The 12,654-nt window shown below is 35.3% G+C and overlaps 1 protein-coding gene across 1 annotated transcript in view; it reads left to right on the top strand.

The window, feature by feature from the left end:
- IKZF2 (IKAROS family zinc finger 2) overlaps window positions 1–12,654 on the top strand; it is a 160,709-nt gene that overhangs the window by 127,401 nt on the left and 20,654 nt on the right. Inside the window, 1 exon segment of the mRNA XM_043577728.1 lies at window positions 10,892–11,029. Coding sequence (XP_043433663.1) covers window positions 10,892–11,029 — 138 coding nt within the window.

Raw genomic sequence — 12,654 nt, 5'->3', positions numbered from 1 at the left:
AAATTCCTTGAAATATAAAATTTATCCATGCTCACTCAAAAAGAAATACTTATGAATAGCCTTGTATTTATTCCAGGAATTGAAACTATGGGTAAAAACCTTCCCACAAAGAAAACTCCAGATTACTTCACCTGGAAATTCTGTCAAACATTCAAGGAAGAAGTAATTTAAGGAAACATTAAGGAACAAATTCTTCCAGAAAATAGAAGGGGGAAAAATGCTTCCAAACAAATTATTAGTTCAGCGTTACCCTGACACCAAAACCAAAGACAGTGCAATAAAAGAAAACTATATAGTCATATCCCTCATGAACAAAAGATAACCTATCACCACCAACTGGAGTGTATGCCAGGAATTCAAAGTTGATTTAGCAGTGGAAAAATATCAGTGTAATTCCCCATATTAACAACAACAAAAAAGACAAGAAAACATATAATCATCTTCACAGATGCAGAAAAAGCATTTGACATAACTCAGTATTTATTCATGAGAAAAAATTCTCAGCAAGAGAACACAAAGAAATTCCTCAACATGGTAAAAAGCTATTTTTGAAAAACTTTGAGCTAACATCATACTACTAATGAATGAAAGTTCACCTTTTAGGAACAAGGCAAGAATGTCTGTTCTCTCTACTTCTATTCAGCATTGTGCTGGGAATCTTGTTAATTTAGTATGGCAACAGAAAGAAGTAAAGATACACAAATTGCATGGGAATAAGTAAACCTGTGTTTAGTTTTAGATGACATAATCACCTATACAGAAGAAAAACAAGGAACTCATCCCCCCAAAATTAAAACTAATGAGGGATTTCATTAAGATTGCAAGAAGCAACATAAATATAAGGTAATCAAATTTATTTCTATATGCTAGCAATGGAAAATTGGAAACTGAAATTTAGAAAGCCATGTCATTTACTATAGCATCCAAAATAAATAAAATTCATAAATTATGAAATATTTAGAGATAAATTTATGTAATTTTATGCAAGAAAAAAATTGCTGAGGGAAACAAAAGATCTAAAGAAATGGAAAGATGTAGTATGATCATGGTTTAAATGATTCAATACTGTTAAAATATTAATTCTCCTGAAATTAAGACTAACAGTTTAATACAATCCCAATCAATATCCCAGCAGGCTTTTTTGTAGAATTTGACAAACTGATTCCAAAATTTGTTTGGAAATGCAGAAGATCTAAAACAGCCAAAATAATTTTGAAAAAGCAAAGGTGTGTGACTTACACTACCTGATTTGAATACTATATTATAAGTATCTGTTCTTTTGGTTTATGGCTAGACATAGGGATGAATGAAATAGAACAGAGAATCAAAAAATATACTCCCAATATATGATCAATTGATTTTTAACAAAGATATTAAGATAATTTAAGGAGGAAAAGATAATATTTTCTATAAATGGAGGTAGAACATTTGGATATCCATATTTTAAAAAGAATAGCGGGGCACCTGGGTGGCTCAGTTGGTTAAGGACTGACAGCACGGAGCCTGCTTGGGATTCTTGCTCTCTCCCCACCTCTCTTTCTACTTCTCCTCTGTACTTTGTCTATCTCAAAATAAATAAATACTAAGAAAGAAAGAAAAAAAAAAGAATGGCATAGGCTTTACCTTGCATATATACACAGATTAAGTTGAAATGAGTCACAGACCAAAATGTAAGAGTTAAAATGCAACTTCTAGAAGAAAACAGAAGAGCAAATTATTGTGATATTTGGTTAGTGAAAGATATTTTGGATAAAAAAAAAAATAGGGGCTCCTGGGTAGCTCGGTCAGTTGAATATCTGAATTTTAATTTTGGCTCAGGTTATGATCTCATGGTCTTAAGATCAAGCCCAGCATTGAGCTCTGGATGAGCATGGAGCCCACTTAGGATTCTCTCTCTCCCTCTCCCTCTGCCCCTCCCCTGCTTGTTCGTTCTCTCTCTCTCTCAGAATATTTAAAAACTAAAGCATAAAATAAAATATTGATAAGTTGTACTTCATCAAAATCAAAAAAACTTTTCATAAGAAACTCCAATAAAAGGCAAGCCACATATTTAGAGAAAATATCTGCAAAGCATATACAATATCTAATAAAAGACTTTTACCCTGAATATGTCAACAACTCTTACAACTCGATAATAAAAACACAATAAAAAAAAGTGGCAGAAGATTTGAACAGATACTTTAAAGAAAATGTGTCAGTGGCAAACCAAAGAAAATATATGAGTGTCAGATAGGCACATGAAAAGATCAGTCTTGTGAGACAACAGAACAACACAAATTAAAGGCACCATAAAATATCACTACTTACCTATTAGAATAGGTACAATGAGAAACTAACAATACTGTGTAGGCATGGATGTTAGAGCAGTTATTAACTAATATGTTTGTAGTGGAAAATGCAGTGATACAGCCATTTTTGGAAAACATATGAATGGTTTCTTATAAAGCCAATCAGATACCTACCATATGACCCAGCAATCCCTCTTGTAGGTATTTAACCAGGAGAAATGAAAACATTAATCTGTGCAAAGACTTGCTTGCAAATGTTTGTAGAAGCTTTATTCCTAATAGCCATAAACTAGACACAGCCCAAACTAGTGAATGGATAAACAAACTGTGGTACATTCACACAAGGAAATAAACTACCAATACATGCAGTAGCATGGGTCAATCTCAGAATCATTATGCTGAATGGAAGAAACCATACACAAAAGACTACATACAGCATGAATCAGTTTTATATGAAGTCTGAAAAAAGGCAAAACTGTAGTGACAGAAGCAGATCAATGGTTGCCAAGGGATTTGGTGCTAAGGAGGAAGATGAAATTTTTGGAGTGACAGTCATGTTTTATAGTTTAATTGTGCTGGTTACACAACTGTATATACTTCCAAACTCCTTGAATTGTATACTTAAAGTGGGTGGATTTTATTTTGTGTAAATTATACCTCAGTAAAGCTGATTTTTAAGAATAAAAATCTACATGTATTATAACTCAGAATTCAGGAGTAACATGTCTTTATTTGTGAAGAAGATGGTTGCTTAGAAGAGCCAGTGAAAAACTGTTACCATGAGATTGAGCCCTGCTTCATCAAGTCAGGAAAGTGAGAACTCTAAAACAACTGCTTTCTGTCCACCTGCCTCTTTGTCTTTTCTCCAGTTGTTTCAAAGTTATAGCTGGGGGAAAAAGAAGATGACTTAATGGCTTTAAGCTATGTTCTGACAACATATTCCTTTTGTCACTTAATGTCATGCTGTGGAAATTGGGAAAGATAGACTCCCACAGTCAACACCCTGGCAAACCATTTGTCTTTTATTAGTAGAGATGATTAATTTCTATGTTGCTTTTTCTAATGTGAAATAACATCATGTAGTCCTCTTAAAAGACAGCAGCACAATTTGCAATTTAGGAGAAATGGATCAATAGAACCTTTTCCTCTTGAATTTTAGAATTCAGACACACAGGTTTATTTGAAGGAGAATTGATGTAAAGTTTACTTTAAACTGTATCATTGTCCTCAAAATATGGAATCAACATACAGGAGTAAATTTTGATACCAAAATACTTCTTTTTTGGTATTAATACCAGTAACAAAATGATGCCTCATCCAAGGGTTTTCAGATTTTAATCCCAAAACTTCTTAGAAAGCAAAGTTAATTGCAACTCCTTTGATAATACAGTTAAGATCGTTATAGTAACGTTAAAAAAATATTCTTCACCTTAAAAAGAAATTTTAACTCAACCCCAAACTTAAAGAACATGATGATTTATGATTTTCTATAAAACCACTGTTTTCCAACTTCAGTATGAAAGCAGTTACTTAGGAAGTTTGTTAAACATGCAGACCTTCAGGTGGCACCCCCAGAAATTCTAGACCCAGCATGGTGCCCAAGAACCTGCATTTTAACAAACACACCAGGGAATTCTAACATGGGTAGCCTGTGGTTCATTTTGAGATCCATTGTAAATGGTTAAGCTAAAATATCTTTGAAAATAGGTAGGGGAGGGGCCGCCTGGGTGGCTCACTTGGTTGGGCATCTGACTTCGGCTCGGGTCATGATCTCACAGTTCACGGGTTTGAGCCCCACATCGGGCTCTGTGCTGACAGCTGGGAGCCTGGAGTCTGCTTTGTATTCTGTGTCCCTCACTTTCTGCCCCTCCCCCACTCATGCTGTGTCTCTGTCTCTCTCTCAAAAATAAACATTAAAAAAATTTTTTTAGGGGATTTTGTGTTAGAATACTTAAATAAGTAACAGTAGAAAAGAGGAGATATGCAATTTTAAGTTTCCACAAATTCCCTGTTTTACTAATCTGTGATTACTTTTTTGATGGCTAAGCTTTCCTAATATATATCATGCCTTTTTTGTTGTTGTTGTTAGAGAATTATAATACATCTTTACGGAGCCATACTATACCAACAATAAAAGTGATATTGTATATTGCTGTTTAAACATGATGAAATGAAAAGCAACATGTCTCACTCCTTAAAACTCCACGAAAATCACAGTAGACATTTATAGAAATTTAAACTCATAAGATCAAAGACAATGAGAAAGGACAGAATAGCAGCCAAGAGGAAGATGGAAAGCAGATAGAGGAAGAGGTGGTAAGAGGAAGACCAGACTAAAACCTTTAGTGATTATAGAGGGGATTAAGGGATGAGTAGCAAGCTAACTGGCACCACAGAATCCTGAAAAGTGGAAGAAAACAGGACTACTGAAGTTAGGGATGGAGCTGTGGAGTAAATAGAAAGGAATTTAAAAATCTGTGTACAAAATTGTTAGACCATAGAGTTACTCTCATCCAGTACAGCCAGCCAGCTAATCCTCTTCCTCCCCCTTACAGAAAAATAAATGTTTATTTTTTGGAGACGTTGAATTGGAAATGTTCAGGCTTAGGGGCTCCTGAACAAGGAAAGGGTAAGGGAAAAAACAAAGGATTAATGCAAAAGACCACAGTTGAACATTTAGATTTGTGGCCCCATTTCTTGTCTTTCCAAATGCGGACAGCCAGCTTCTATCACCCTTGGGATTAGAAATTGGAGGCATCTTCTCTAAGGAAATTGAAAGAGAAGACATGGGAGTCTAACAATAAGGAGGTTACACTGTAATAGTTCATAAACCTCACCTACGGTTCCTGAACTTCCAGTTAGCTTTTTAGTGCCTCACTATTCAATATGAAAGAACAATATATATTCAGGCACCATTAATGTAAGAAAGTCCTCCAATACAGAGATCAACATAAAAAGAAAAAAGCTCAGAGAAAACAGACAATATAAAGAGGGAAGAAAATTTAAAGAGAGAAAATGCTCAGAGAGAGAAGTTATTGTGCCCAAGAAAAAACAGAAGAATTCTATTTTTTTTTAAAAAAAGAGTAAGAAAACAGGAAAGAGCTCTTAGAAATTAAAATGCATGATAGCTAGAAAACATTTAGCAGAAAGAATCAAAGAAAAAGATGAGAATTTTTTTTTTTGTCAAAAGGGTAAAGTCAAAATATTTGACATGGGGGGAAAGGGGAACAAATTTGAAGAATCAGTCCAGAAGTTCTAACATCAAACTAATAAACTCCAAAAAGAGCACATTAAAGTAGATTTTTATTAGATGAGGGGTAGGGGAGTCTGTGTATCTCAGTAAATGCCCTTTAGTACTATTTGATTTCTTCAAGTATGAGCATATACAATGATAGTAAAGTGAGAAATATTAAATAAGAAAAGGACTAAGAATGCTAAGCAAACTAATTCAACATTATCATAATTCTATATACTCTAAGAAAAATCTGTTACCTCACTTCAGCAACTATTATTTCATAACATAGAGAAATGTTTAAGACATATTCATTAAAATAAGCAGAGTATAAATATAATGTATAGTGACATGATTTCCTAACAAAATGTGTCTTTGCATGTACAAGAAGAAATGCAAGAAAATGATAAAAATGTTAAAGATAGCTATCTCCAAATTGTATAATTACAAATATTTTTGGTGAATTTTCATATTTTCTATACAGATGCACTGCTTTGAAAGTTGGAAATTTAGGGAAATTTAAGGAAAGCCAGTGAGAAAAAAATATTTAAAGTGTTAAGAAATGATGTTACTAATGAAAACCCCATGTATTCTTGCTGTGAACAAATCACCATACTAAACTTGTTGCAGGTTACAAAAACATATGACACTGCTCCAGTTTCTGAAGAAGGTCACAGTCTAACATGGGAGAGATCAAAATGAATGTATATATAAATAACCGCAAATACATGATAAAATGTTTCCTAGGTATGAGGGCCAATACAGTTATGATTCTTTAGTGGGAAAGATCACTTTTAGATGGAATGTCGTTTAAGGAGGTTGGGAATAGAAGGATGAATAGGATTTCAAGAGGGCCAAATTGTATGAAGCCATTCCACAAAGGACTAAGACTCAAGTGTAAAAGCTCCAGGTGATTTTGGCTGGATCCTGGGGTAGAAGATGGGATGTATGACTTAGGGCCAGTTAGTATAGGGTACTGAATGCCAGGTAAAGGGATTTGGAATATTTGGAATTATTCAATAGAAGTTAAGAGTCAGTAAATGTTGTTAAGGAGAGGACTAAAATAATTATGCAAGAAAACAGCTGGTTTGAAGTCTATTGTGCCAGCCAAGCCTAGTGATAATGAAGAACGGAACTTGCATATTGGTTGTGGGAATGAGAAAGAAGGATAAACTTGAGAAACATCAAAGGAGTTGAGTATATAGAACTTAGCAATTACTGGGATGTGGGAAAAGAGGTAGGAGGCAACAAAAGGGGCTGTCTTGTTGTGAGTCTGGATTATTAAAACAGTGGTAACAGCGACACGAAAGAACAGTCAGAATAAAGAAGTAATTTTGTGGAGGGGCACCTGAGTGGCTCAGTCTTTTAAGCGTCTGACTTCAGCTGAGGTCATGATCTCCCGGATCGAGCCCCGCATCAGGCTGTGTGCTGACATCTAGGAGCCTGCTTGGGATTGTCTGTCGCCCCCTCTCTCTGCCCCTCCCCCGATCACACTCTGTCTCTCTCTCTCAAAAATAAATAAACATTAAAAAAAAAAGTAATTTTGTGGAGGAAGATAATTTTGAATTTGCTGAATTTTAGATTTCAGAGGAATATACGTGAGGCAATACTCAAAAGGCATTTGATAGTATGAGGTTGAAGGGCAGTTACTCAGCAAATATATATTGAGTGTCTTCTATGTTTAATAACCACCACAAGCACTATCAATTCAAGCACTGAGTAAAACACCATCTCTGCCTTTAGGACAAAGCTCATTTTTTGGACTAGGGAGATGAATAGATATCGTATGGATAATTAGAATGCAATTATCATAAGTAATGCATCAACAGAGTATGGACAGAGTGCTGTGATTGCACAGAAAAGAAAACTCCATCTTTTGGTTCACCAACATCCTTCTAAAATGGTTTAAATGACCAGTAGCTACTTACAAACATGGGAAATTATTCCAAGCACAGTTTGGACATTTCATTGAAATGAGGGCTTCACCTAGAGGGAACAGAGGGAGACTGTTAATTATAGTGAGAATAAAATCTGAAGTTACATATCTATTTGCCAGGTAGGAAGAGTCATTGAGAAGCCAGTGAGGGGAAACATAAAATCTAATCCCAGAAGCTCAAATAGGAGATTCAAGACACATGAAAGTTTGATAGTGGCCAAGAAATTAGGAAGATTTAGAATCAAAGTCCACTGGCTTTAGTGATTCAGAGGCTACTGATGACTTTATAAAAATGTTTTAGTAATATCAGAATGGAAGTGTTTGAGATGGTAAGAATGTATTAATATTTATCAAAATAAATGTAAAATACTGGTCTTCTATGAATGTATATGTTTTACATACTAACTCATGGTTTATAAGCATATAGATGAACTAACTCATCATAGAGGGAGTAAATGTAAACAATATTTCTGTGAACTTGATTTTTAAGAAATACCAAAGGAGTGACAGGAGGGAAGTGGTCTTCAGGGGCTAGTAGAGCCATTAGGTCTGGCAAGGATTGTTGATAATGTTTGAAAATAATTTTCAAAAAAGTAGTAAGGACATGATCTAGACTTTGAAGGGGCTGAGTACATGAGAACAAACACGAGAACGACAGCAGTTCCTGGAAATTCTCAAACACTGCCTCTCCTCGACCCTGCTCCACCACCCCCATTATCTGATTCACTTTTACTTTTCCTTCAGTTATCAGCCAAAGTGTTCCTACCTCAGGCAGACCTTCCTGTCCAACTTTATCCAACTAAATTTGGCTCCCCACATTATGCTAGCACACCGTTCTGCTCCATTGAATCTACCACAATTTGTAAGATATTGGTTATATATTTGTTAAATGTCTGTCTTCCTCACCAGACTACCAGTTGCATGAGGATGATAGGCACCAAGAGAGTGTTCTCCACTTTACATTCCAGCGTCATCACAGTGTTTGTACATGATAGGCTTTTTTCCAATACGTATTAGATGAGAGACAGAGGGACAAGGTGGAGCATTCCCAGAGTACATGTCTTAGAGATAAAACAGAGGATATCAAAGTCCAACATATGTTGCCCAGTATGTGGATTGCTATAGTAGAGCATGGATCAAGATTTGGGGAAATTGAGGTTATACTTCTACAACAGTTTGCTCAACTTGGGATGAAGAGGAAAGAGCAATTTTTTTTAAATTTTTTAATGTTTATTTATTTTTGAGAGAGAGAGACAGAGCATGAGCACGGGAGGGGCAGAGAGAGAGGGAGACAGAATCTGAAGCAGGCTCCAGGCTCTGAGCTGTCTGCACAGAGCCCGACGTGGGGCTTGAACTCACAATGAGATCATGACTTGAGCTGAAGTTGGATGCTTAGTCAACTGTGCCACCCAGGTGCCCCAAGAGCAATGTTTTAAAGTAGATGTCAAAATGGGAGAAGCTGATGTAAAGGAGAATATAGGATAGACTTCAAAAATGAGGCTAGTAAAAAAAATGAGTTTCAGAAACAGTAAAAAGTATACGGTCTTTTCTTCCTTGTCAGGTGAGTTAAAAGTTCCTAAAGGATTGTGAGCCAAGGGGAGTAAGGGAACTATGTTTAAATTAGGTTGAGAGGTCTCAGGTTTGCTTATATAAATAAGGGGAAGAAAGCATAGTAGGTTGATATGTTCATAGTAAAACATAGTATCCTAGGACACAATGCAATAGGAGTGACAAAGGGTAAGACAGAGATGAGGACACTAGTTTACAGTGAGCTACAGGTAGACTTGTTCAGTGCAAATTCACCTGTTTCTAGAGAAACAGCAATAAGAAACCGCCAAATTAAGTAACCGTAATAGCAAACAAAAGCTTTTTGTAGTATGTAGTCCTGTATCTTAAAATGCAATTATGTATAAATATATTATTTACATGAATGTTTTTGACTAAAAGTATTTTCTTATAATTTTTAATGCTTTCACACAGCGATAAAGATTTTTCACAATATAGAGATACCTTGGTTCAATGTATAGAAATCCTTGGTTCTGAAAAATAGAAGTTAGTTTGCCTCATATTTTTAGAAATGACTAATCCTGCCTTGGATAGCTTTTATTTAACACCATTTTGAAAAATTATGACCATGAAATAAGTGACTTTATGTGTACCTCAAATACAATTTAAAAAAATTTTGTGTGTGTGTGTTTTTAGCAGTATAGTGAAATTTCTATGCAGCTATGAACACCTTGCCTTGTTACAGTATTTCAGTTCCTCTTGTGACCAGCGTCATAGCATGGGTTTGTAAGGTGACTGGAGTTAGAGATACTATCTTTGACTATGAAAAAGAGTGGTCTGTTTGTCCTTTGGGCAAAACAAAGTGATTCCTATGTCAGATGAGGGCCACTGACCTGATTCACACTGTGCTTTACTGATGAGGGCTTTGGCACAGACCAGCTGGTGTTTTATGTTTTTTTCCTATATTCGTTCAAAACCAAGACTTAATGTGCTCTCTGATATCCTTGTGACTTGACATACATTAAAACATATCTCTTTCCATAAATGTGTTTTCCTTCATCAAAGTTTTTTTTTTTTGTTTTTTTGTTTTTTAATGTGAGCATTGAAGTATTTTACCAGGTATATTGACATACGGCTCTCTGGTTACTAAGAAAATTCATTTCCTGAATGTGAAATGCATTAGAAAATGCTGCTATCATTGTATAACTAAATATGTTGGGACTTCAGTGGTTACTGTTAATAATTCTGACTCAAAGCACCTAGTAGGTTAGTTCTTGGTAACCTAAGAACAGGGCTGATGTGGGAGAATACACTTCTCCTCTGCAAAGTTTTGCATGTATGAATAGTTATTACCAAGGTGGAAAGAAAAGAGAAACTCTCTGCTTTTATCTTTACTTTTTCTCATCACTTGAATTCTTTTTAGTCTCCTTGGTGCCCATGAATAATCTTTTCACTAAACGATGACATTCAAGTTATTGCATTTTATTTTATTCAGTAAAAATTTTCTGTCTTTATCCTCCCCCTGCAAAAAAATTAAAAAAAAAAAATTCTTACCATGTATCTAGGACACTCGTGATTTGTCTTTTGAATGAGTCAAAGCTGAGAGAATTGTGTAAGGGCAAATGTTAGTGTTACGAGTCAGATAATTTGAAGACTGATCATCAGCCCCTCATGATCTAGGATACAGTCAGAGCATGAATTTGATTCAGTATTTCCCCTATCTCCAAAGGTACGATCTACCTTATCTTCTTGCTCGCTTTTAGTCTTGTTAGAAATTTATTAGCTTTTCTCGCCTAAATCAGAGTGTGGAGGAGGAAGAGATTTGAGTCTGAAAGGCATATAAATGCTTCCTCCACACTATCAAAAGTCAGATATTAATTTTGCTTTGGATGAGACTGCTGGCACGCTAACCTCGCATTCTCTTTGCAGTGGGTAAACCTCACAAGTGCAACTACTGTGGACGAAGCTACAAGCAGCGCAGTTCACTGGAGGAGCACAAGGAACGCTGCCACAACTATCTCCAGAATGTCAGCATGGAGGCTGCTGGGCAGGTCATGAGTCACCATGGTGGGTAGAAATGGCATTCACCATTTTCATTCTCCCTCACTACTTCTGTAGTTCTTTATGGGTTAAACAGTTCCTCTACCCTTAAGCATGAAGACGAAATCTTACTCTTTTTTTCAAACAATTTTAGATCCTGTTAACTTTGCATGGGATTATCTTCTTAAGCACTTGAAATGAGTTGAGCTTTGGGACCCTTGGCAAACAACCTATAGTGAGTTTTTAGGATACTCCCAAAGTATTTCTGATAACATGTGTTTGAATTAACATAATAATGGCAGCCGACCTTGAGTACACCAAAGGAAGAGAGCATTTACTCTTTCTCTTTCATTGGCTGTGCCAAGTAGTTAGAAATGGTTCTATGTAAGTCTGTAGGGTTCCTAAAAGAGTTGGTTGGTTGTGTATTTTCATTTCTCTTGGTAACTGATCAGTGATATAATTGATCTTTCTCTAATCAGTTTTGTGATTTATCTTGGGAATTACTCATTTTGCTTTCTACTAATATAGGGAGCGATCTAGATTAAAATTAGGCACCCACTTCCCTCCACAAAAATCAGAACCCAAGCAAAACATCCTCATCTCCATAATGTACAATAGCAGGTAGGAAGGTAGTTTCTAAGGTTTATCAATTAATAACTCTGTGTTACTGAGAAATTAATGTTTGTATATCAGCCTTACAAAGGAAAGTTATGAATTTCAATTCTTTTGATTTGGGGCATCTGTTTTGTCCTAATTATATTTTTATGCTGATTAATTTTATCCTTCATATAAGTACATATGAAAGTCTTATTGTTGCACTTCTATCTTTTATTTTAAAAGATTTAGTCAATATCAAATAGTATAATTGGGGAATGCTGTAGTCATTTTTAAAATGTAAATATCTATTTAGCAACTTATATACAACTCAAGGATTATTTGTGGAGTTTTTTTGTGTTATGTAGTACATACTGTGGAACTGTGTTTATTGGACAGCAAGTGATTATTTGTTGTTGAATTGGAAATTTAAAATATTTACTTTGTTACCCTGAATAATTGAAGCATTTCTTCTTGAGGGTAGTTTATATAATCTAAAGAATTATGTAATTCTATTTGTTGAGAATGAGTACATTTATTTTTATATTATCATTATTAACAGTTTTAAAAACCTGTCTGTGCTTTATGTCTTAGTAAATTTGACAGTGCAAGCTTGCATCACCTGGGCTTATGAGGGTAGCGTGGGGTCCAGAGCATGGAACTTAAAATGCTAAATCTCAGAGTCCAGTAAGCCTGGCCTGGCTGTGTGGCATCTGTGTGCGTCACATGTATGGTATGAGAATTAAGTGGGACTGGATGTGAAATAAACCATTCTTTTCACTATTAGATTTCAGGGCATTAAATATTAAGTAATATTAAATGTTCCATACTCTAGAAAGTTATGTTACTTATCAGCATTAACGGGCATTTGAAGTTTCATTTGCCTACTTGAGCACACTGTTTCTGTTTAAATTGTTTTTAGAGGTGGTTTGAGGCAGGGTAACTGATGGAGGCTTGAGGGCATGCCGAAACTTAAGTAAGATACCTTGTGGTACTAATTTTTCCATATAATGTTCTCTCATTGCAATTTTGACATTGGATTGGGTTAATTATATTAA

The sequence above is a fragment of the Prionailurus bengalensis genome, chromosome C1 (assembly GCF_016509475.1).
Source record: "Prionailurus bengalensis isolate Pbe53 chromosome C1, Fcat_Pben_1.1_paternal_pri, whole genome shotgun sequence".
In the NCBI taxonomy this organism is placed as follows: Eukaryota; Metazoa; Chordata; class Mammalia; order Carnivora; family Felidae; genus Prionailurus; species Prionailurus bengalensis.
This window is presented reverse-complemented; position numbering and strand designations above follow the sequence as displayed.